Source organism: Petaurus breviceps, unplaced genomic scaffold (genome assembly GCF_028583685.1).
Source record: "Petaurus breviceps papuanus isolate PSGF00001 unplaced genomic scaffold, PetGlider_PUasm1.0 90919, whole genome shotgun sequence".
NCBI lineage: Eukaryota > Metazoa > Chordata > Mammalia > Diprotodontia > Petauridae > Petaurus > Petaurus breviceps.
The window spans coordinates 39,383,524-39,406,991 of record NW_027187378.1 but is presented as its reverse complement, the minus strand read 5'-3'; the positions used below and the strand labels follow the sequence as shown (position 1 = coordinate 39,406,991).

Sequence of the window (23,468 nt, the reverse complement as noted above, 5' to 3'; positions counted from 1 at the left end):
GAAGTCCTTTTTTTACCTTTGTGAAATCCTCAAGGATCTGCTTTTGGGTTACTAGTTCTTCATGTATCTGCTTGCTTCTGGTTGGATAGGCTGCTTCTAATCTCTCTGAAGTCATGGTCAGTGCAGGGATAGAAGGGGGTAGGGTGGTGGTGAAGCAACTCCCCCTTTTCTCTGATATTAGTACAAGGGTCTGCCTCCTTAAAGCAGTCTTGAGGCTAAAGAATCTGAAACTTAACTACTTGGCTGCTGAATTGCCAGATGCTAAAATAGCTCCTCAAGGGTAGGGACTGGTTGTTTTTTTTTGGTAGACTCAGTACTCAGCACAGTGCTTTTTATTTAGTAGGAAATGAAATGCTTATTGAATGACTGACTGAAATAGCTTTCTGTGTCATGCATAGATCCAAAGATGTATCTTATTTTTTAGTCAATCACAAAATCTTTTCTGAGGGGCATCATCTCTTTTTATCCAATGATCAAAGCATTTCACTCCTAAATTGATTGAGGGAAGGACTTTTTTGCACCTGGTTTATAACTATGATTGAATTAATTCAGTGTACAGTCTGGTCTTCTATGTTTACATTAGTTGTAGTAGGAATAGAAACCCCAATTCCCATATAAGAACAGCATCATGGCATTTCTTTTTTTTTTTTTGATTTTCAAAGTTTTTTTTTCATTTTTCAAATGCTATATTAACTTCTGATTTACATCATTCATTTCCGCCAGATTTTGAGTTAAACATTTTCTCCCCGTTTTCCCCTTACCTACCGCCCCAAAATAGCAGTCCCACAGTATATACTCTCCTCCAACCTACTCTCTCCCATATCTTCTCTCATACCCCGTTTGACTTTTCCAGTAGGGCATGGTGGATCTCTATGCCCCATTGCCTGTATATCTTATTTCCCAATTACATGTAAAATAGTATTATAAATACTATATATATATATATATATATATATATTTAAACATTTGATATTAAAACTTTGAATTACAGATTCATTCCATTCCTCCCTTGTCACCCGCCCTTACTGGAAAGATAAGCAGTTCAGTATAGGTTGTACATGTGTAGCTTATGCAAAACATTAACATAGTTGATATATTGTAAAAGACTGACTATATTTCCCTCCCTCCTATCCCACCTCCCACTTGTTCTATTATCTACTTAGATACCGTACCTTTTCAAAAGTGGGTGCTTCCAATTTCCCTCCCACCCAGCCTGCCCTCCATTCCATCATCCCCCCTCTCATCCCCTTCCCCACTACTCACCTGGAGGGTGAGAGACCCTATTTAGTGTGTATTTCATTCCCTCCCTGAGCCAAATTCAATGAGAATAAGTTTGACCCATTCCCTATTCTTCTCCACTGTGACCATTTTCCCTTGCCTCTTCTATATGAGATAGTTTACCCCATTTTGTCTCTCCCCATCTCCTCTCATTATATTCCTCTCTCACCTCTTAATTTCACCTTTTAAGTATCATCCCTTCCTATTAAATTGGTCCTGTGCCCTCTATCTGTGTCTACTTGTATACATATATACACACGTTCACATATGTATTCATATGCCCATATGCCCTCATATATATATATATATGTATATATATATATATATATGTATATATATTCCCTTCAACTATTTTCATAGTGAGAAAAATTTCATCAGTTACAATTATCATTTTTCCATGGAGGAATGTTAATAGTTCAAATTTGATAAGTTCCTTATGGTTTCTTTTCCCTGTTTACCTTCTCATGCTTCTCTTGCTTCTTGTATCTGAATGTCAAGTTTTCTATTCAGCTCTAGTTTTTTCATCAAGAATGTTTGAAAGGCCTCTGTTCCACTGAATGACCAAATTTTCCCCTGAAACATGGTACTCAGTTTTGCTGGGTAGGTGATTCTTGGTTTTAATCCCAGCTCCTTTGCCCTCTGGAATATCATATTCCAAGCCCGTCAATCCCTCACTGTAGAAGCTGCCAGATCCTGGGTTATCCTGATTGTGTTTCCACAATATTCAAATTGTTTCTTCCTGGATGCTTGTAATATTCTCTCCTTAATTTGGGAATTCTGGAACCTGGCTATAATATTCCTAGGAGTTTTCTTTTTGGAATCTTTTTCAGCAGGTGACCGGTGGATTCTTTCAACCTCTATTTTGCCTTCTGGTTTTAAAATATCAGGGCAGTTTTCCTTGAGAATTTCTTGGAGGATGATTTCTAGGTTCTTTCTTTGATCATGGCTTTCAGGTAATCCAATAATTTTTAAATTATCTCTCTTGGATCTATTTTCCAAGTCAGTGGTTTTTCCCATGAGATATTTCACCTTGCCTTCTATTCTTTCATTTGTTTGGATCTGTTTAATAGCATCTTGATTTCTCATAATGTCATTAGCTGCCATTTGTTTTAATCTAATTCTGAAGCAACGATTCTCTTCATTGAGCTTTTGAGATTTTTTTTCCATCTGGCAAATTTGGCTTTTTATGGCATTCTTTTCCTCATTGCCTTTTTGAACCTCTTTTGACATTTGAATTAGTCTGGTTTTTAAGGTATTATTTTCCTCAGTCAGGCTATTAACTCTCATTTTGTAATTTTCTTGCATTGTTCTCATTTCTCTTCCCAATTTTTCCTCCGCTTCTCTTATCTGCTTCTTAAGGTCCTCTATGGCCTGTACCCAGCTCATATATTCCTTTGAAGCTTTTGGTGTAGGAGTTCTGACTTCACTGTCTTCCTCCTGTTCCATGCTTTGATCCTTTTTGTCCCCAAGATAGGAGTCTAATGTTGGATTTTTCTGTTTGCTTTGTTTCCTTTGCCTGGTCATGTTGCCACTCAATTACTTGACTTTTGGGCTTTTTGCCACAGTAGGACTCTGCTACCAGACAGGGGAGCTTCCGTCCCAAACAGAGTGTTTTCTCAGCTGCTGGAGGTATTAGATGCGTGCCCTCTCTGAGGCCTCCACATGCTCTGGCAAGCTGGACACACACCCCAGGACCTTCACCCTAGACCGCAATTCAGATCCAAGCAGGTTAAAGTAAGAGTGATTATCTCTCAGAATGGTCTCTTGGTCCACCTACAGTCTGCAGGCCAGAAGCTGAAGCTGTCATGTGGCAGTGGGGGCTGCAATGCAGCCCTCAGTGGCTTCTCGCGCCAGGGGCAAAAGCTGAGGCACTCCCAACTACTGGGTCCCAAAGTCCATACTGCACTGACCTCTCACTTTGACCTTTGCATCTATGTGTTGATAATTCTGGAACACTACAGCTGCTGGTGATCTGGAGTCCCTCCAACAGTCGCCTGGTCAGGCCTGCCCTGGAGCTAAAGCCTCGGTGTGAGGCTGGGCTTGGCCCCCAGAGCACTGCGCTGGCCCATTCCTGCTGGCCAGCCAGCCTGTCCTCAGTGGGAGGTTAGCTTCTCTGTGTCATTTTGTGGGTTCTGTAGCTCCAAAGTTTGTTCAGAGTCCCCTTTTTACATTGATTGGGGAAGGTGGAAGCCAGAGCTGTGGGGAGGAATTGCTTCTACTCTGCCATCTTGACTCTGCCCCCCCTTCCCCATCATAGCATTTCTGAGAAAGAAACAAAAAAAATGCATTTATGGAAAGATAATGTGACTTTTGAAAAATAATAAGGTAATCCTTTCCTTACAGCACTTTGAATTCCAAGAATTCACATTATAGTTTTTGCTATTTAACATTTTGCTTTTAATCAGCAGCATGCAAATAAGCCACCTTTGGTCAATCAACTTTCTGCTGTTCTGAATCTAGCTTCTCCCAGGTTCTATTCTCAGTCTCATTTGGGGAGTCCCTTTTGCCTCTAGGTTAGAACTAGTCCAGTACCTGGGGGGGTGGGGGTGGTAATTCAGATCTTTGAATTAGTCTTTCTGGACTGGGTGGGAGGAGAGAAGGTAGGGAAGATGTTGGGAGAGAAAAGTCAAGGGAATGTGTTTTTTGTTGTTCAATTATTTCAATCATGTCTGACTCTTTGTGACCTGATTTGGGAATTTCTTGGCAAAAATACTGGAGTGTTTTGCTATTTCCTTCTCCAGATCATTTTACAGATGAGGAAACTGAGACACACAGTGCCAGACAGGGGAGTGGGCCAGGTTAGGATTAGGATAACAGAAGCCTGTGAGCTTCCGCAATTTGCACTCCTTGGTTGATGCCCCTTGAGCCATGAGGGCTGTGCCCTTTCTCATAAGAAAGAATAAAGGACTCTGCTTTCCAACTCAAACTCCTATTTTGAAAATCTGGTAGTGTTCTCTATCCCACACAAGAGTAAGGGGAGGCCAAGCAGGCTCTGTGTGGTGAGACTGCCTCAGACCTAGAACACTATGCATGCTCCTCCCCAAATCCCTGTAACCACTTACATTACCTGTTATATTTGTCAGGAAGAAAATCAGCCTCATTACTTTATAGTCACAGCCCAAATTTAATCCTTTAAAATAGTTAATTAAATGAAGGGGAAAACCCTCTACACACCAAGCCAATGACATCTATAATCTAGTATTTTAACCTAATTGGCAAGGATTTATTCCTGGAATAGAAAGACTGATTTATTTTTTTGGTTTGTTTGTAGGTAGCTAGTTTGATTATCATTCAAACCAACCAAATTTTTGAGATAGCTTTGGATTAATTTCTTATAAAGTCACCAAGTGGCCATGCTAAATCTCCCCCCTCAAGTTTCCACAAAAATGTTTGTCAAAATCTATCTGAAGAAACTCTTCTAAATTCCCTGACCCTGACTCTGACAAAGATGTTTCTTCGCATTCTGATTTGTGGCAGTAAAAATAGGAAGTTATCGAAAAGACGATTCTTTGCAGCACACTGGCATTATATCGTATTATATATTTTATGTGATAAACTATTGGATTTAACTTATGAAAGCTTCATACAATATAAATATATAATGGATAGCTGATTAAGTGTAATGTTTGAGGTTATTTTCAAGAAAAATTAGGCATTAGAATCTTGACCAGCAATTAAATCTCTTTTCATGATGTATTTCTTAGTTTAAATGAGATTAAGTTTTAGATCATTGCAATTCAGTGACTTTTCTAGGAATGTAAGCCATTGTACATGAGAGGAGGGTCTGTATAGATCACTCTTTAAACCTTCAGTTTAATGACCTGTGATTGAATTAGAGTTCTTTCCACCAAAATGTATCACCTTCATACCTAAGGTGTGGAAGCCAATGTGTATGTATGTATGTATGTTTGCATCATGTATGTTTGTATGTATGTATGCTTGTATGTTTGCATATTGTCACCTAAGGGTCAGGTTTCTGATGAAGAGCTGCTCCCTTATCTTAGTCAGGATGGTTTAAAGCATTTTCTGTCCCATGTAGGCCCCTCACACAAAGCTTTTTCAGCTCAGTATAGCCTGCCAGAGTTGCCCTCTGTTGGCCTAGCTACACCAAGATGAAGCACTAGAAAAATGCTTTACTGGAAGTTTTCTTTCTCATTATGAGAACAAAATAGAAAAAAATCAGTATTTTTAAAACAAGAAGCATATTTTTAGGGTTCTATCCCACAATCACCTATGTTAACCTTTTTCAAAGTAGCTGCTAAGAGGCAGCAAGTGTCCCAGATCCTGACAGCATTAATATGTTTGTGGAAATGGTCCTGGTCTCCCTCTGTTAATGTATAGAGCCACTGAAGGAGATCAATATTGCAACTTTCAGCAGCCAGAGTAGAATGCTGAATAACTCTTTGTGGGACCCAGCCACAAGACTCAGCCTCGTTCATTTCCTTGTTGTCAAAAGTTTTCAAGTGCAATTGTAATTTTTTTTAAATATAAATCAGAAGAAAAAGAGGTAAGATTTTAGGAGAATATCTATAGGGAAGCTTGTTCCTATATTTGAAATTCAATTAAACAAACATTTATTAAATGTCTGCTATGTGCAAGACATTGTGATAGATACCGAGGATAAGAAGACAAAAATTAAAAATACTCTTGCCTTCAAGAGATTTACATTCTATTACAGAAAACAAGTTTTCCAAAGATAAGTAAATACAAAATATATAAAGTTAAATATAATTTTAGGGAGAAAGAACACTAGCAATTTGAAGGGGATGATCAGGAAAGGCCTCACATAGGAGGTGGTACTTGAACTTTAAAGGTAGGTGGGAATTCTAAGAGGCAGAGGTAAAGAAAACATTATTCTAGGTAAGGGAGACAGATAGTACACAAAAATGCCAAGATGAGAGATAACGTGTACCATATGTGGAATAGCAACTAGGCTAATTTAACTAAAGAATAGAATACATGAAGTAGTGTGAGATTGGATAGTAAACATAGATTGTATTAGAGATAGATCTGTAAATGCAAGAATATGGGAAGTCACACAGTTGAACCTATGTTTAGTAATATCAGTTTGGCAGTTGGAGGATGAATTGGGGAGATGAAGAGACTAAAGGCAGGGAGGCCAATTAGTAGTATATTCCAGTAGTCTAGAAAACTGCCAATGGGGCACAAGCTCTACAAGCCTCTACCACACTAAAAAGGCTGTGGGTATAGTCCTGGCTAGAGAATAAGTATACTTTCAAAGGATCAGCCTAAGCATGAAGAGGTTCATTACACTAATAGTCTAGACACTTGGTGATGAATTCTTGGGCCATGAAATAATAAATCTTTAGTTACTTTAAATTGTTCTCTCTTTTTTATTCTCTTGTAAGTTTTCCTTTCTTCATATATTCCTTCTCCCCTTTTATGTGAATTTGTATTTTACTGTACATTTTAAAAGCAGCAGAAATAATAGGACTACTATGTGTCACATGTTGACTGAGAGGTACTTTGAAATTCTAAGAGGATAATTAGAGATAGAAGAGTTCCAATAGTTATAGTAAACAGTTGAAAATGAATTTGCCTACTTTTTCCAAAGATATATTTTTAATAACATCTTATTTTTTTGTGCTTCAGTTATAGGAATAGATTTAAATATGTGGGAGCAACATTTCAAGGAAAGATGTGTGAAAGAAACTATGCTGGTGGTGTTGCTTTGGTATGGCATTATTTAATATCACCAATATTTATATAGGCTGTTAAAATTCTTACTTATTGTCATGTTACTGTATTTAAATATAATATGCAATGGTTGTCTTGGGGAAACTTTTTCTCTGCTCTTTATTTAAAGATAAAACTTTTAGAGCCATTAAGAAATACTTTGTGCCAAACAGAAGGGGAATTATGCAAGGGTTTGGCTTGTCCACTAGAGCATGAAACTTTTCCAATATGATCAGGAGTGAAGCAAGAATGTTCATTATGACCATTAGTATCCCACATTTTACTATAGAAGTGCTAGCTATAGAAATGAGAAGAAAAGGAAATTAAAGGAATAAGCATAAGAAGAAACAAAACTGCCTTTTTGTAGCTGATATAATGTTTAAAAAGAACCCCAGAAAGTCAACTAAAAAAAGCTGGTTGAAAGAATCAACTTCAGCAACATTGCAGGTTATAAAATAAATCCACATGAATCACCCACATTTTTGTATATTGCTAGCAAAATCCCACAGGAAGAGATATTCCATTAAAAATAACTATAGGCATTTTAAAATACTTGAGAGTCTACCTGCCAAGATACACTCTCTCATACACACACAGAGGAAGTTTATCAAGACAATTATAAAATACTCATGCAAATAAATATAAATATAAATAGAGAAACATTAGTATCTCACATGGAGGTTGAGTTAATATAATAAAATGACAGTATTAATTAATTTACTTATTCAGTGCTATACACATCAAATTTCAGAGGACTACTTTATATAGCTAGAAAAAATAATAAAATTAATCTAGAGGAAATGTCAGGAATCACAAAGGAATCAATGAAAAAAAAAATAGAAAGAAAGGAGGTCCAGCAGTATTTAATCTCAGCCATCCTACAAAGCCATAATTATTAAAGCAATTTGGTATTAGATGAGAGAGAGGTTGATCAGTGGAATAGAACAGGCACACATTTTATACAAAAGCAAATCAGTACAGTCACCTACTGTTTGAGAAACCCAAAGATGCCAACAATTGGCATGAGAACTCAACTGTTCAACAAAAACTGTTGGGAAAACTGCAAAACTGCAACAAGTCTGGCAAAACCTCACACTGTACACCAAGATAAACTCTAAATGGGTACATGATTTAGACATAAAGGGTGATATCATAAGCCAATTAGAGGAGCATGGAAGAAATTACCTGTTATATTTATGGATAGGGGAAGAGTTCATGACCAAAGAAGAGAAAGAAAAGTTCACAATAGTCAAAATGGACAATTTTGATTATATAAAATTTAAAGTTATTAAATTTAAAGCACAAACAAAATTAGATTAAATTTAAAGTACAGACAAAACCAATATAGCTAAAATTTGAGAAGTAGGAAATCAGGAGAAAAAAATATTTGCAGCAAGTTTCTCTGATAAACATTTCACAAATAAGATATATAGGGAACTGAGTCAAATTTGCAAGAATAGGCCATTCCCCCATTGATAAATGGTCAAAATACAAATGGGTGTTTAAGAGGAAGAAATCCAAACTATCAAAGGCCATATAAAAAATGCTCTACATCACCAATAATTAGAAATATACAAATTAAAACAACTCTAAGGTACCACCTCATACTTATCAGATTGACAAAGTTAACACAAAAAGAAAATAAAAATGTTGGAGGGGATCTGGGAAAACAGATACACTAATGCATTGTTATGGAGCTATGAATTTATCTAACCATTCTGGAAAGCAACTTAGAACTAATGCATCCCAAATCTCTTCAACTTATCCAGAGATAACACTGCTCTAGATCTACACTCCTAAAGAGATCAAAGAAAGAGGAAAAGGACACATATATTAAAAATATAGGATCTCTTTTTGTGTTAGTAAAGAGTTGGAAACCAAGGGGATGCTCTTCCATTAAGAAATGGCTGAACAAGTTATGGCATATGAGTGTGATGGAATACTATTGTGCTATAAGAATTCAAGAGTTAGAAATGTGAAGAAGTATGTTTTAGACATGTGCAAATGCATAGCAGTAGCAAATGGCAAGATAAGATAAGTGAAGAGAAAGTAGTAGAATTTGGCTTCAATATAAAACACATGAAAAGGCATAGGTCAAATAAGATTAGAAAGATAAACAGGAATCAGATTTAATTTACTTTTAATAATGCTTTATTTTTCACAATAACTTTTAAAGATAATTTTTAACATTCATTTTAAAAAATGTTTTTGAATTCCAAATTTAGTCCTTCCCTTCTTCACCCCCCCCAGATGGTAAGCAATTTATATAGGTTACACATGTGCAATCATGCAAAACCTATTTCCACATTAGTCATATTATGAAAGAAGATACAGACCCAAAGGAAAAAATACCACAAAGAATAAATGATTAAAAATTAATTGGAGATTAGTTAACTTAGTCCTAAAGAATGAACAGATCAAAGAACAAATTATGGAAAGAATTGATAATTTCTTTAAAGGTAATGTAAATAATGAGACAATGTACTAACATTTTTGGGATGCATCCAAAGCCTTGCTTAGAGGAAAATTTAAATTTTTAAATTTAATTTTCAGTCCAAATATGCTCCCTCTATTTCTTCTTCTTGTTTGGGAGAGGGGGGGGTTAAGTGACTTGCCCAGGGTCACACAGCTAGTAAGTGTCTGAGGTGGGCTTTGAGTTCAGGTTGTACTGACTCTAGAGCCAGTGCTCTATCCGCTATACCACATAAGCTACCCTCTTATCTCACCTTGAATTCTCTTCCTTCAAGGTCTGGCTCAGGTAACACTTCTTTAATGAAACTTTCCATGATTCCCTACAGCTAGATATAGTCATTACCTACTCAAATATTTCATGCCAATGTATTTTACATCTATTATGCACTTAGTCATATTCTAATTTGTCTTAGAGTTATTTGTGTACATCCTATCATCTCTAATAGATTACGAACTCCTTGAAGGGAAGGGCTTCTGTCATTCTTTTAAGTATATCCAAGGCTTAGAATAAGTCCTTTAACATAGTAGGTCCTCAATTAATGTTTCTTGAATTGAATTAAATATTGTATTCCATTTGAAGTTTGTTGTTTATTGTTCATTTTATCTTAATTCTTTCATTTTCCCCAGCTGAATGAATTATTAGATCTTCAGTAGTGGTAATTCTTCTGTTTTTCTTTTTGAATTTTTAGTATCCAAAAACATTAAGTCTGGAGGCATTTTCTGTTATTATTGCTCAATTACTGGGTCATAATATGGGATTAATTTATGATGATTCTGAAAGCTGTCACTGTTCAAGAGCTGTCTGCATAATGAACCCAGAAGCAGTGTAAGATGCTTTCTTTATCCAGTATCTATCATGATAAGATTACATCTTTGTTTTACATATAGGCATACATGTGTATGTATATACATATCTGTGTGTGTGTGTGTGTGTGCATGTGAGTGTATTAAGTAACATTTTAACTGTGGGCAGAACTGATGACATTCATTAACAGTATTGACCAATCTTTTCTCCCCCCAAATCAAATTATATATACTGGAAGCAGATGTTATAGATAATCTGTATGGCTTCATTGTGTGCCTTTTGGCAGAGCCTTATACTTAGGAAAGAGCTTTTGTTCTCTAAATATGCCCTGAATGAAAAGGAACTGGCAGACTTACCTATCCATTTGTAATGCCTTTCTTTCACTACTGTATGATGCATGGTGAATGGATGCACATTTTATGTTCCTTGAGCTATATATACAGAGATTTAATCCTTATATAAGAATAATTGTTCTGACTATTAACTTATAACAAACACCACCAGCAAACTTTAATGTAAAACTAATAGATGTGATTACCACAATGAATTCCATGTTTGGGGAATGAAGGAAATGAGCATTGAATCAGCCAGTTAAGACTTTAATCCTTGACCAAAGTGAGAAACATTGTGAGATGAGGCTTCTGAATTGTGACAGTAAGAGTATGGGTGCTGGACAACTTGAGGATTTAAGGAGGCAGCCAAGCTATTCTTCACTCCAATGGTAATACTGCACTGAAAGAAGATTGATTGCAGTGGTTGACTCTAACTATACCAGTTACATGCTTCCCTGACTATTGATTTGGTTTCATTTTTTTTCTGTTGTTTTTCTTCTTTTAAACATTTTCTCATTTGTATTAATGCTTTCTGTTTTTATACCACATTTATTTCTGAATATATCCCTTTTCCATTTCTTACCCAGTGGACCATCCCTTTGTAAAAGATTTAATCATAAAGAATAAAAATATTTGGTTGGTTTTAAAGATAGTAAAAGAGAATAAAGGAAAAATAAAGACAGTACCTAACTTGACCCTCCACTAAAATCCTACTGGGACCCCCTTAGCCCAAGATGGAGCGGTCCCTGGGCTTCGGAAGGGCCAGCTCTGACTGTTTTGTTTGCTGAACAGGAGCAAACCTCACTCATTGTTGCACATAGCAAGATTTCATCAGTGTTTATGATTGACTGATTGTCAGTAGAAGATTGATCACATGGCCACAATGGCCTCTAATAATAGGATCACAGATTTAGAACAACATTAGAGATCATCTAATCCAACTTCCCCATTTTACAGTTATGGAAATGAAAGATCAGAGAAGGGTAAGGTCTTGCCCAGGGTCACCCAGCAAGGAAATGACAGTAGTGAGATTGGAACCCAGATCTTCCTGACTCCAACTTCAGCACTCTATCTACTGCCATGCAGCCTTTGAGAGAAAAAAAAAATACTAAACATCTTTTAGTCTTGCATAGCTCTTTTCTGCTTTTTACTGCCACCATCCTGGTACAGGCCCTCATCACTTTACACCTGAATTATTACAATAGCCTGCAGGTGGGTCTGGCTGCTTCAGGTTTGTGCCCACTTCAATTCATCCTCCATTCATCTACCAAAGTAATCTTTCCTGAGGCTAAGGTCTGGTCATACTATACCCACTCTTCCCCATTCCTTCTCCCCAACTCAATAAACTCCAGTGGCTCCCTATTGTCTATAGTATCAAATACAAAATGCTCTGTTTGGCATTCAAAGCCCTTCATAACCTAGCCCCCTCCAGTCTTTCCAGTCTTAGATGTTATTCCCTGAAATATACTCTTTATTCCAGTGACACTGGCCTCCTGGCTGTTCTACAAACAAGACATTCCATCTCTCATTTCTGGACATTTTCTTTGACTGTCCCTCATGCCTGTAATGCTCTTCCTCCTCACCTCCTTGTACTGACACTCTGAGCCTCTCCCAACCTGTCTTAATACCTTCTCTCTTATTTATTTCCTGTTTACTTTTGATGTAGTTTGTACATTTTTTTTGCTTGTTTTCTCTCTCATTAGAATGTGAACTTCTTGAAGTCGTCATATGTCTTTTGCCTTTTTGTGTGGCCAGCATTTAGCACTGTGCCTGGGGCACATAATAGGTGCTTAATAAATACTTATTGACTGTTTCCACAACAATGAGGATAGAAGGATGAAAAGAGAGTGGGGAAGATAATAGACATGGCAAGTACTGAGCTATCACAAAAATGAAATTGACTCTATCTTGACTGATAAGATACTTAAAGGTTTCTAATACTGGAAGAAATTTTAGAATTATCTGTGAGTAACCAGATGATGAGCTGGTTAAAACCAAGGTCAAAGTTAAGGACAAAATAAGATAGGGGTTTTTATCCCTTTTTTGGGTTATGGACCCTCTTTGGTAGTTGAGTGAAGCATATAGATCCCTTCTCAAAATATTGGTTTTAAATGTAGAAAGTAAAAAAAAAATTACAGAGGAGATGAATTATACTGAAATTTTTTGGTCAGTTGTTTTTAGTCATGTCTGACTCTTCATGACCTCACTCATACTGGAGTGTTTTGCCATTTCCTTCACCAGCTCATTTTACAGATGAGCAAACTGAGGCAAACAGGGCCAAGTGACTTGCCCAGGATCATGCACCTATTAAGTGTTGCAGTTCAAGGTGTGTTGAGGTGTCATCTTGAAAGAATTCACAGACTCAGACCAGTTCCAACCCAAGCAAAGGCATTTATTGAGGATTATACTTTCCAGTGAGCAAGGCTTCTTAAAGGAACCAGCAGCTTAGCAGAGAAAGACAGGGATTTTTGTAGTAGATAAGATGCCATTACATCATTACAGAATATATTAATACTAAAATATAGGAGGGGTTTATTGATATGGGAGGGGTCCTAACCTTGGTGGAGCTGTGCATGTGGCATATGGAAAAGCCCAGTGGGGGGGGGGGAATTAATGTCTTATAATAATATTATAATAAGCTTCTCTACATCACAAGTTCACCTTAGGACAATTCTTTGTTGTTACTATGTAGGCATCCACTTAGGCTGGATGATTTAGTAGTCAAACATCCTGCTCAATGGCCTGTTGGTGCTGCTTCCTGATTGGCTGACTCTTATGGTCCTGTCTGGGGTTTGATGAATGGCTGGCCATTGTGATCCCGTCTGAGACTAAATGAATGATGTGATTGAGAACATGGGCACACCTGCTATTCTAGTGAGGCAGTAAGTCATATGAGGAAGTTGGGATGTTGAACCTGGGGGGAATGGCTAGCTAGGGGCAGTGATTAGGAGTCCATCAGTTAGTGTCTGAGGCCAGTTGTGAACTCAAGAAAATGAGTCTTTCTGACTCTAGGCCATGCTCTATAGCCACTGTGCTGCCCAGGTGCCCCTAATTATATTAAAATAATTTTCAAAATATTAAAAAACCAAGTTCATTGGCACCAGGTTAAGAACACTTGAATTAGAAGAAAGGAAAAAGTTGAGAAGGCACATTGTGTACAACTGCAAAACCTTTATCTGGACCTGAAAAGTTAGTTGCTCATGCCAAAAAATGAGTCACACATAAAAATCTTGGTAATGGCTCTTGTAATTTTTATTTACACAACATCTTTCATATATGTTCCCTTCACTCTACTAACACAACCTTCATTCTAGTTCAAGACTATCACATATCACTTAGACTATTAAAATAGCCTCCAATTGTTCTCCCTCAAACAGGTTTCTTCCTATTCTATCCATCTTCCACATAGTTGCCAAAGTGATTTTTCTTAAAGCATAGGGATGACTAGATCCCCTTCTAAACCCTTTTTAATAAGCTCTATTGGTTTATTGTTACCTCTGGGATTATATGTAAACTTTTCTATTTGGCATTTGAAACTTGACAACTTAACCTTGTCTGGCCTTATATACTGCCCTCTTCCCTCCCCACTCTCCTCTCTCCCCCAGTGCTATATGGACTTTTCATATTGGTCTTGCTGTTCACACACATTAGACTATTTTCTTGCATTGATTTTTAATGTCTGAAACTTTTTTTCCTTTTATAGACCAGCCTTAACCCCAAATCATACTGGCTTTCCAAATCACTCTTGCTCTCATTGATTGGTCAATAATAGGTCCCAGGCCAACCCCTACTTGGTCATTTGTTTAGGTCCAGATCGACTCAGAATGAATGTAAATAGAAATTGTTTCTGTTTTGGCCAGAAACCCTGAGGGTTTTCTCCTCCCAGATCCATTTTTTTTTAAAGAGACTTGGAGAGGATGTGGACAAATTGGAACACTAATGCATTGCTGGTGGAGTTGTGAACTGATCCAACCATTCTGGAGAGCAATCTGGAATTATGCCCAAAGGGCTATAAATAATTTCATATCCTTTAACCCAGCAATACCACTTCTAGGGTTGTATCCCAAAGAGATCACAGAAGTGGGAGGAAGACCCATATGTACAAAAATATTTATAGCAACTCTTTTTTTGTGGTGGCAAAGAGTTGGAAATTAAGGGGGTGCCCGTCAATTGAGGAATGGCTGAGCAAGTTATGGTATATGCATGTAATGGAATACTATTGTGCTATAAGAAATGAGGAGCAAATGAACTTCATATTTACCTGGAGAGGCTTATACAAACTGATGCTGAGTGAGAAGAGTAAAACCAGGAGAAATGTGTGCAGAATTACAGACACAACGTATGTGTGACAACCAACTTTTATAGACTGGACTCTTCTCAGCAATGCAGGGTTATAAGTCAACCCCAAAAAACTCATGATGGAGAGAGATGTCTACATCCAGAGAAAGAACTGAGTTTGAATGCAGATTGAAGCAAACTACCTGATCTTTTTCTCTTCTTGTTTGGTTTTGTTTCCTCTTTCCCATTGTGCATTCCATCTGATACAATCCTTCTTTATAACCTGACTAATGTCTAATGTGAAAGTATTTGCAGATCCTATACTTGATTGTATGCCACCAAGGGGTGGGGAGGGAGAGAAAATTTGAAACTCAAAGAACTGTGGAACTGAATCATGTAAACTAACAGTAAACAAATTAAGACCAAAAAATAAAAAAAAAAAAAAGATCTTTTCTCTGCCTCATTTCTTATTAAGCCTTAATCACTGAATAGGCATTGCCTCAGTCAAACTAATACCTTTTGAAAAAGCCAAGGTTCCCTACTGCATCCTGGGCCATCTCCAGTTGTCCTGGTCTATATCTGGCCACTGGACCCAGATGGCTCCTGAGGTGAAAGTGAGTCTGGTAACTTTGCACAGCCCTCCCCCACTTAAATCCAATTCACTAGCATGTCATGGCATCATCTCCATGATGTCATGGTCCTCTTTAAGAATGAAGGACACACAATAAACTCCCAATCATCCTCTCTCTACTACATTTGAACAGTAACACTCAACTTAGCAATATGGGTAGTTAACAGCTTGATCACATTTGCCAGTTTAAGAGACAAAATAAATATTTGAAGACAGAAAGATAATCAACATTTTAAGATACAAAAACAAACCTTTTGGTACCACTGAATAAATCCAGAAAGAGATTTTCAAGAGACTAATGTGTGTGGGGGGAGAGGTTCCCTTTTATGCAGACAACTTCTACATATGCATTTTAGAGCCAAGTAAGTCTTCTAGGCAGCTACAAATTAAGGAAAGACAGGGAATTTGCAGAAAATTTTATGAAGGAAGACAGGTTAAATGAAAGATTCCTTGTTGGTTTCAGTTATTTTAGTGACTCAGATACCAGCAGTGTCTTGACCAGGTCATCTTCTACCTCAGTGGCATCTTTGACTCCCCAATCTCATTCACCCCACATATCCAGTCCATTGTTAAATCTTGTTTCTACCTTAAAAAAACATCTCTAGTATATATTGCCATATCTCCCTCACAGATCCCCAACCCTAGTTCAGGCCCTCATTCTTACGTGGACTGTTGAAATAGTCCTCTATCTGGTCTCCCTACCTTAGGTGTCTTCTCACTCCAATCTATCTTCCACTTAGATGTAACTTTCTTAAAGTGTTGGTCTGATCATGTATCCCTCTGATAAGCAAGCTCCAGGGGCTCTTATTACCTTTAGTACCAAATATAAACTTTTTTTCTTGGTATTCAAAGCTCTTCAAAACCAGGGTCCTTTCTACCTTTCTAATCATCTTATACATCACTATCCTCCATGTAATTCATGATATATATTTATACCTATTTCCTATCTATACATATGTATGTATAGATCTATAGGTCTATCTCTATATCTATGTTTATATATATACATACATAAAATATGTGTAGCTATCCATATATCTAGATCTGTCTAAATGAAGGTAGATATATCTATATTCATATCTATCTCTATGTCATGTATATCCAACCAGAGGGTGACTAATAACATCTTAGAAACATCTTACATGGAGGATTTATAAAAGAACATAGGCAAAAATCATAAAGAATGAGATGTGCATTTTTCATAGTGGAAAGATTACATACATTGGAAAAATCACAAGTATAGAGAAGTAAAAGAGTTATAAGTTGAAAATATCTTCATAGATAATAGGAATTTTAAAGCATAAACTTTATAAAAAAGGAGCATGACATTTCTTGGTGAGTTATAGTTTATGTTTTTTTCTATTATAGTCATATGGATTCCATTAAACTGTATCCAAAAAAAAAAAGCATGTATCCATGCTTTCTGTATCCAAAAAAAATTCTGAGTAATTTTCTTTTATGATTTCCTGAAGTATAGTATCCTTGCTTCCAACAAATTTTAATTCATTATGTTTTTTTGGGGGAAGATCTTTGTTTATATTATTTTTGTTAGACCTGATTTCAAGAGAAGTTGATTTGGTTTAGAAAAAATTAATGTTCTTTCAATCTTCTTATTTTTAAAATTTCACTCTATCAGTTCTTCCACCTACATTCCTCTGAATTATAGACTTAATGTTCTCTTTGTTTTTGCAAAAACCTTCACTTTATTATAATTTAGAATACAAGGGAAGAAAAAAGTTAGAAATAAACATTTATTAAATGCTTTGTTTTGTTCAGTCATTTCACTTGTGCTTGACTCTTCATGACCCCATTGTGTTTTGTGCAAAGTTACTGAACTGGTTTGCCATTTCCTTCTCCAGTTTATTTTACAGATGAGGAAATTGAAGCAAACAGGGATAAGTGACTTGCCTTGGCTGATATAGCTAGTAAGTGTCTGAGGCTGAAATTGAACTCAGGTCTTCCTTACTCCAGGCCCAGTACTCCATCCACTTCACCATTTAACTGTCTATGCTAAGCACTTTATAGATATTATCTAATTTGCTCCTCATAAAAACCTTGTGAAGTAAGTGCTGCTTTTATTCCCATTTCATAGTTGAGGAAATTGAGGCAACAGAATGTAAGCGATTTGCCTGGATTCACATAACTAGTGTCTGTGATCTGATTTGAGAAAGGGTCTTCCTAATTCCAGCCCCAGTGCTCTATCCACTGCACCATCTAGCTGCCTCCTGGTAATACTACACCCCCTTTATTTATCGTTTTTATTATTATTTAATGAGGCTGCAAGGCTTTTTGTTTTTTTCTGAATGAATATTGATATTATTTTATAAAGCATTCTCTTGGTTATTTGCTTGCTATAACACTAAATCTATAAAATTTAGAGACTAATGCTATTTTTATTATATTAACACAACTAAAGCACGAGCAGTGAAAAGCTTCCCAAATATAACTCCTATTTCTTTTTTTAATTTAAAAGGTTTTCATTTAATACACTTAACTTTTTCATATATTTTCCAGATATATTCTTCTCTTCTACCCTTATAACAAAGCCTTATATTCCTTATAATAAAGAATAAAAAAAAAGAAGAAAAATAGTTGAGCAAAACTAGTCATCATATTCTTCTGGATATGAAAGTTTGAGTTTTTTTCACACTAATTTTCTCCACCTCTAACAAAAAAAGTGTATTTTCTCATCTCCTTTTAAGGGCCAAACTTAGTCATTGTAGTGTACAAAGTTCAGTTTCAATATTTTTCACTGTTATCCTTTCCACTTATCTTGTCGTAGTCACTGTATATATTGTTTCTCTCCCCTTACCCTGTCCCCTGGTTCTCATTTTGTTTTTATCAGGTCACAAAGTTCTTTACATGCTTTTTTGAATGATCCATAATTATAATTTTCTAAACTACAGTAGTATTTCATTACATCAATGCACCATAATTTGCTCAGTCATTTTTTATTTGAAATTTTCTTTCATTTCCAACTTAAAAAGAGAACATTTCCATGTACAGAGCAGGAAACAAAAACAATTTCTATATCAAACTTCATTTTATACCACTTTCTAAAAAGTACATAATAAATTCTGTATGTGACTTGCAAAATTTTCCTGATTTTACTTCCTTCTAAACTTCTTTGCATTAAAAAGTTACTGTAGTCCTCTTTTTTTGTCATATCACTTTTACTAAATAATACTTTCCTATAGTCTCTTTCCCCAGTTAAAAACTCAGAGAAAAATCTCTTGTAACAAAAACAAGTATAGTTAAGCTAACGTGTCAATCACTTCTCTTTCAAAAGATGGTTTTTATATTAATCGTTTTTCTAAAGCCTTTCAAAGTTTTTCTTTATAATGTTTTTGCATGAATTCTGTATTTTATATAAATTTGTATGAATTCAATGTTCTCATGAATTTTTTTTCTCCTCTTGATCAGTTTATAATCAGGAATCTTTGAAATTATCTTCATCATATCTTTTTTTTTCTTGGAGGGGGGAAGGCAGGGCAGTTGGGGTTGACTTGTTCAAGGTCACACAGCTAGTAAGTGTTGAGTGTCTAAAGCAGGATTTGAACTCAGGTTTTCCTGACTCCAAGGCTGGTGCTTTCTTCACTGCACCACCTAGCCACCCCATCATCATATCTTAAGGCACAATAATACTCCATTACATTTATCAATCACAATCTATTCAGCCATTCTCAGTTGCCAAAATGTCAATCTTAGGTCCTTTTTTAGATTCTAGGTCTTTGTTTTCTATTTTTTTTTCCCCTTTTAATCTTCCTTTCAGGGTAGAGGAGTTTGTTTTACTTGTAGCTATTCTCTTCCTGGTATTAGCCTTCCTCTTAACCCTCCCTCTTTATCCCCACTTAATTCTCTACTGAGTTTGATTTATTTTTACATCAAATTCTGTTTGTTTTAAACCCTGCTTTTTCTATTCCAGAGAAGAAGGAGGTTCATCTGATGACCACTATGACCACATCTTCCTCTGTTTGTATACTCTATTTCTTACATAGTGAATTCTACTTCATTCTTCCTTTATACACCATTATACTCTTCCTTTTGCTCTTTCCCCTCTTCCAGAAGAGAACAAATTCACATTTAGGATGGACTATGCTTTTTTCTTCTTTGTAATAAGTAAATTCCTTCTTTCTCTTCTTTGTTCAATTGTTCCAACAGATCTGGGTAGGTTTCATTTATTTCTTGAAATATATAGTCTTGTTGTTAGGTCATGATTTCTGTTTGGCTAATTGAGTTTTCAAAGAATATATTTCTTATATAAGGTTAACTACTTTCTCTTCTAAACTACCTGTTCTACTTCAAATTCTTTCCTCTATAGTTTTTATTTCATTTCTTATTCCTTGATTCATGTCTTCTAGGGACTCATGGAGTCCCTTTTAAAAATACAATTTTTTCCTTTAAGTCTCTGCTTGCAGCTGTTATTACTAGCTCCTTCTCTCCAAATTTGTAATATTTTTTTTTTGCTATAATGAACAATATTCTCTAGAAATTTGTTCAATTCTGTGTTTTTCTTTTGTTTGTATTTTTGTTAGATTTGTCCAAAACTGAGAAAGGGACAATGAAATCTCACTATTGTATTACTATTTATGTCCTGTAATTTAGTTAATTTTTCCCCATATATATTTAGATATTAAGGCATTTGAAGTATATAAGTTTGCTGTCTTTGGTTACTTTCAGCATAATGTAGTTTCCTTGTTTCTCTTTTTATGTTATGAATTTTTGGTTTTAATTCACCTGTTATTTTTAATGTCTCCAACAAGAAAGATGAAGGAACATTCTCTAGTAATCTCTTTCACTGTCTTATTATTTCTGTGTTCTGGTAGGCCTAATTCTTTTTGCTCCATCTTAGTGGAAGGAGGAGAACACCTGATCTCTTAGAGTTAGGAATCAGGAAAAATTGAGAAAATATTAAATGAGAGGTTAGGATTAGATAATCTCTAAGATCTCTCCAAAACATAAGACTATATAACCCTTTAATTATAATGTATACTTATAAAATTTATTATTGAGGTAGAAGTATTCTGATATTGTAAAAATATATAGGAACACCATTTCCTAAATTAATGACAGATTGCAATGAATCTCTTATTGCTTAAAATATGTAGTTATATTAACAACTTCTCTTTTCCTCCACTCTTGACATAATAGGTTTTAATTTGTTGTCACTCATCCTTGCATTTCTATTTCTCTGCATCTACTATATACTTGTTTGGGTTTGTTTAGGTTTTTTTTTTTGTTCTGTATTCCGTTTATCAAATTGCAAATATTATTGATTTTCCTATTTTATTATGTTTATAAGCAATATAACATCAAATTTATTGGCTAGAATATGTTTATGTGGTCACTTTTATTGCATTTTAATGTTTGATAATCAAGTAACTTCACTTTTTATTTTGCTGACCAAAACATTAAATCCCTTTGTGAGTGATATAAATTTAGCAACATTTTTATGTCTGTTTATATAATCAATAGCAGCTGCAGTTGTTATATCCTCATGGTTAGTGAGTGGTATGAGGGGAACAATTTATACAATATAGAGGCTTTGTTTTTTCTTACTTCCTCAATTGGGTGTGTTGGAGTGGTGAGGAAAAAGGGAAAGAATGTGAATCTGAAAAGAAAAGAAAATTTAAAAAATATAATGAGGTATATAAATCAAGAGGTGGTCTATAGGATTGTTTTTATATGACTCCTCTGAAAAGAGTCCATTTTCTTGAGCCTTGGCCATGAATTATCTTTAATTCCCTGTGAGCTATCATTAAGGAACCAGTGACAAGCCTGTATTCCATGGGATATGTCTCTCAGATGTGTCCAAACAAAGGCCCATGCCCTGTAATCTCTTCAGACTGATAGGGTTTTGATTCACAGGAATTTACTTTAGCAGCCTTCTCTCTAGGGACATTCCCTCTTTCCCATGTAGGGGATATCCCCATACCCCTGTAGCCCCTTCTTTCATCAGTGAATTCCTCCTAGAATCTCTATTTTGAGGCATGGCCAAGGCCAGCAGCCCTCCTTCATCTTCTCTTGGTTCCAGTTCTGGCTCTTAGGACTTCACCACACTATCCCCACATTTGTACACCACCCCCCTCCTTTGCCCAGATTCCTGCTTTTCATTTCCTTTTTATTTTTTTCATTCCTCCATTATAATGTAGGCTCTTTAAGAATAGTGACTAAAAAGTCACTTTTTTTTTTTTAATATCACCAATGCTTAGCACAGAGTAAATGCTTAATAATGCTTGTTGATTTCGTGGAGTAATTCATCAAACTGATTAAGAACTCCCCTGATCCTCTGACCAACTCTTAACTTACACTCATGATTGTTTCTATTTCTATTATCAAAAAAGTATTCCTGGAAATAAAATAAGCCCACAGAAATCATCATTTCTATATACAATCAACAAAAACCCAGCAGGAAGAGACAGAGGAATTTCATTTAAAACAATTTCAGACAATATAAAATACTTGAGAGTCTGCTGCAAAGAGAAATCTGGAGACTATATGAATCCAATTACAAAATACTTTTTACACAAATAAAGACATATTTAAACAACTGGAAAAATATTAATTGCTCATGGGTAGTCTGAGCCAATATAATACAAATGACAATTTTAAATTTATTTATTCTTTGCCATGCCAATCAAACTACCAAAGAGTTATTTTATGGAACTAGAAAAAGTAATAACAAAATTCATCTGGAAAAACAAAAGTTCAAGAATATCAAGGGAATAAATGGAAAAAAAAATGTGAAGAAAGGTGGTTTAGCAGTACCAGAACTCAAACTGTATTATAAAATGGTAACAAAACAAATTGGTACTCTCTAAGAAACAGAGTGATGGATCAATGGAATAGATTAGGTACACAATACACAGTAGTGAATGACTTAAGTAATCTGGTAATCTGGTGTTTGACAAACCCAAAGATCCAAGCTTTAAGGAAAAGAACTCACTATTTGACAAAAATTGCTAGGAAAACTGGAAAGTAGTTTGGCAGAAACTAGATATAGACCAATATCTGACATTGTATAATGGGATAAGATCAAAATGTATATATAACTTAGACATAAAGGGTGATATGGTAGCCAACTTAGGGGAGCATGAAATAGTTTGCCTGTCCAATCTATGGATAAGGGAAGAATTTATGACTAAACTAGTGATAGATGGAATTACTAGATGTAAAATGGAATAATTTTGATTACATTTAAAAGGTTTTATACAAACAAAACCAATGCAGCCAAGATTAGAAGGAAAGCAGAAAACCAGCGGCTGCAGGGGAAATTTTATGGCAAGTTTCTCTGATATAGGCCTCGTTTCTCAAATACCTAGAAAACTGAGTCAAATTTATAAAAATACAAGTCATTCCCAATTGTTGAAAAGGCAGTTTTCAGAGAAGAAATCAGTTATCTATAGTCATATAAAAATGCTCTGTCACAGTTGATTAGAGAAATGCAAATTAAAACAACTCAGGTTCTATGTCACCTATTAGATTGGCTGATATCAAAGAAAAGGAAAATGGCAAATGTTGGCAGGGATGTAGAAAAATAGGGACTCTAATACACTATTGATGAAATTGTGAAATGATTCAACCATTCTGGTGAATAATTTGGAATTACATCCAAACGTCTATAAAGCTGTGCATACCCTTTGACTTAGCAATAACACTACTAGAGCTGTATCTCAAAGAGATCATTAAAAAAGAAAAAATGACCTATATGTACAAAAATATTTATAGCAGTTCTTTTTGTGCTAGTAAAAATTTGGAGATTAAGGGGGTGCTCATCATTTGGGGAATGGCAGAACAAATTGTGGCATATAATTGTGATATAATACTATTGTGGTGTAAGAAATGACAAGCAGTGGGCGGCTAGGTGCAGTGAATAGAGCACTGGAGTCAGGAGGAACTGAGTTCAAATCTGGCCTCAGACACTTGACACACTTACTAGCCATGTGAACTTGAGCAAGTCACTTAACCCCAATTG

General features: G+C 35.7%; 1 protein-coding gene across 1 annotated transcript in view; it reads left to right on the top strand.

Annotated features, from left to right (window-relative positions):
* Positions 1-23,468, top strand: part of ADAM2 (ADAM metallopeptidase domain 2) — a 128,414-nt gene that overhangs the window by 72,095 nt on the left and 32,851 nt on the right. The window contains exons 10-11 of the mRNA XM_069075979.1: positions 6,892-6,973; positions 10,137-10,273. Coding sequence (XP_068932080.1) covers positions 6,892-6,973; positions 10,137-10,273 — 219 coding nt within the window. The remainder of the gene's footprint in view (positions 1-6,891; positions 6,974-10,136; positions 10,274-23,468) is intronic.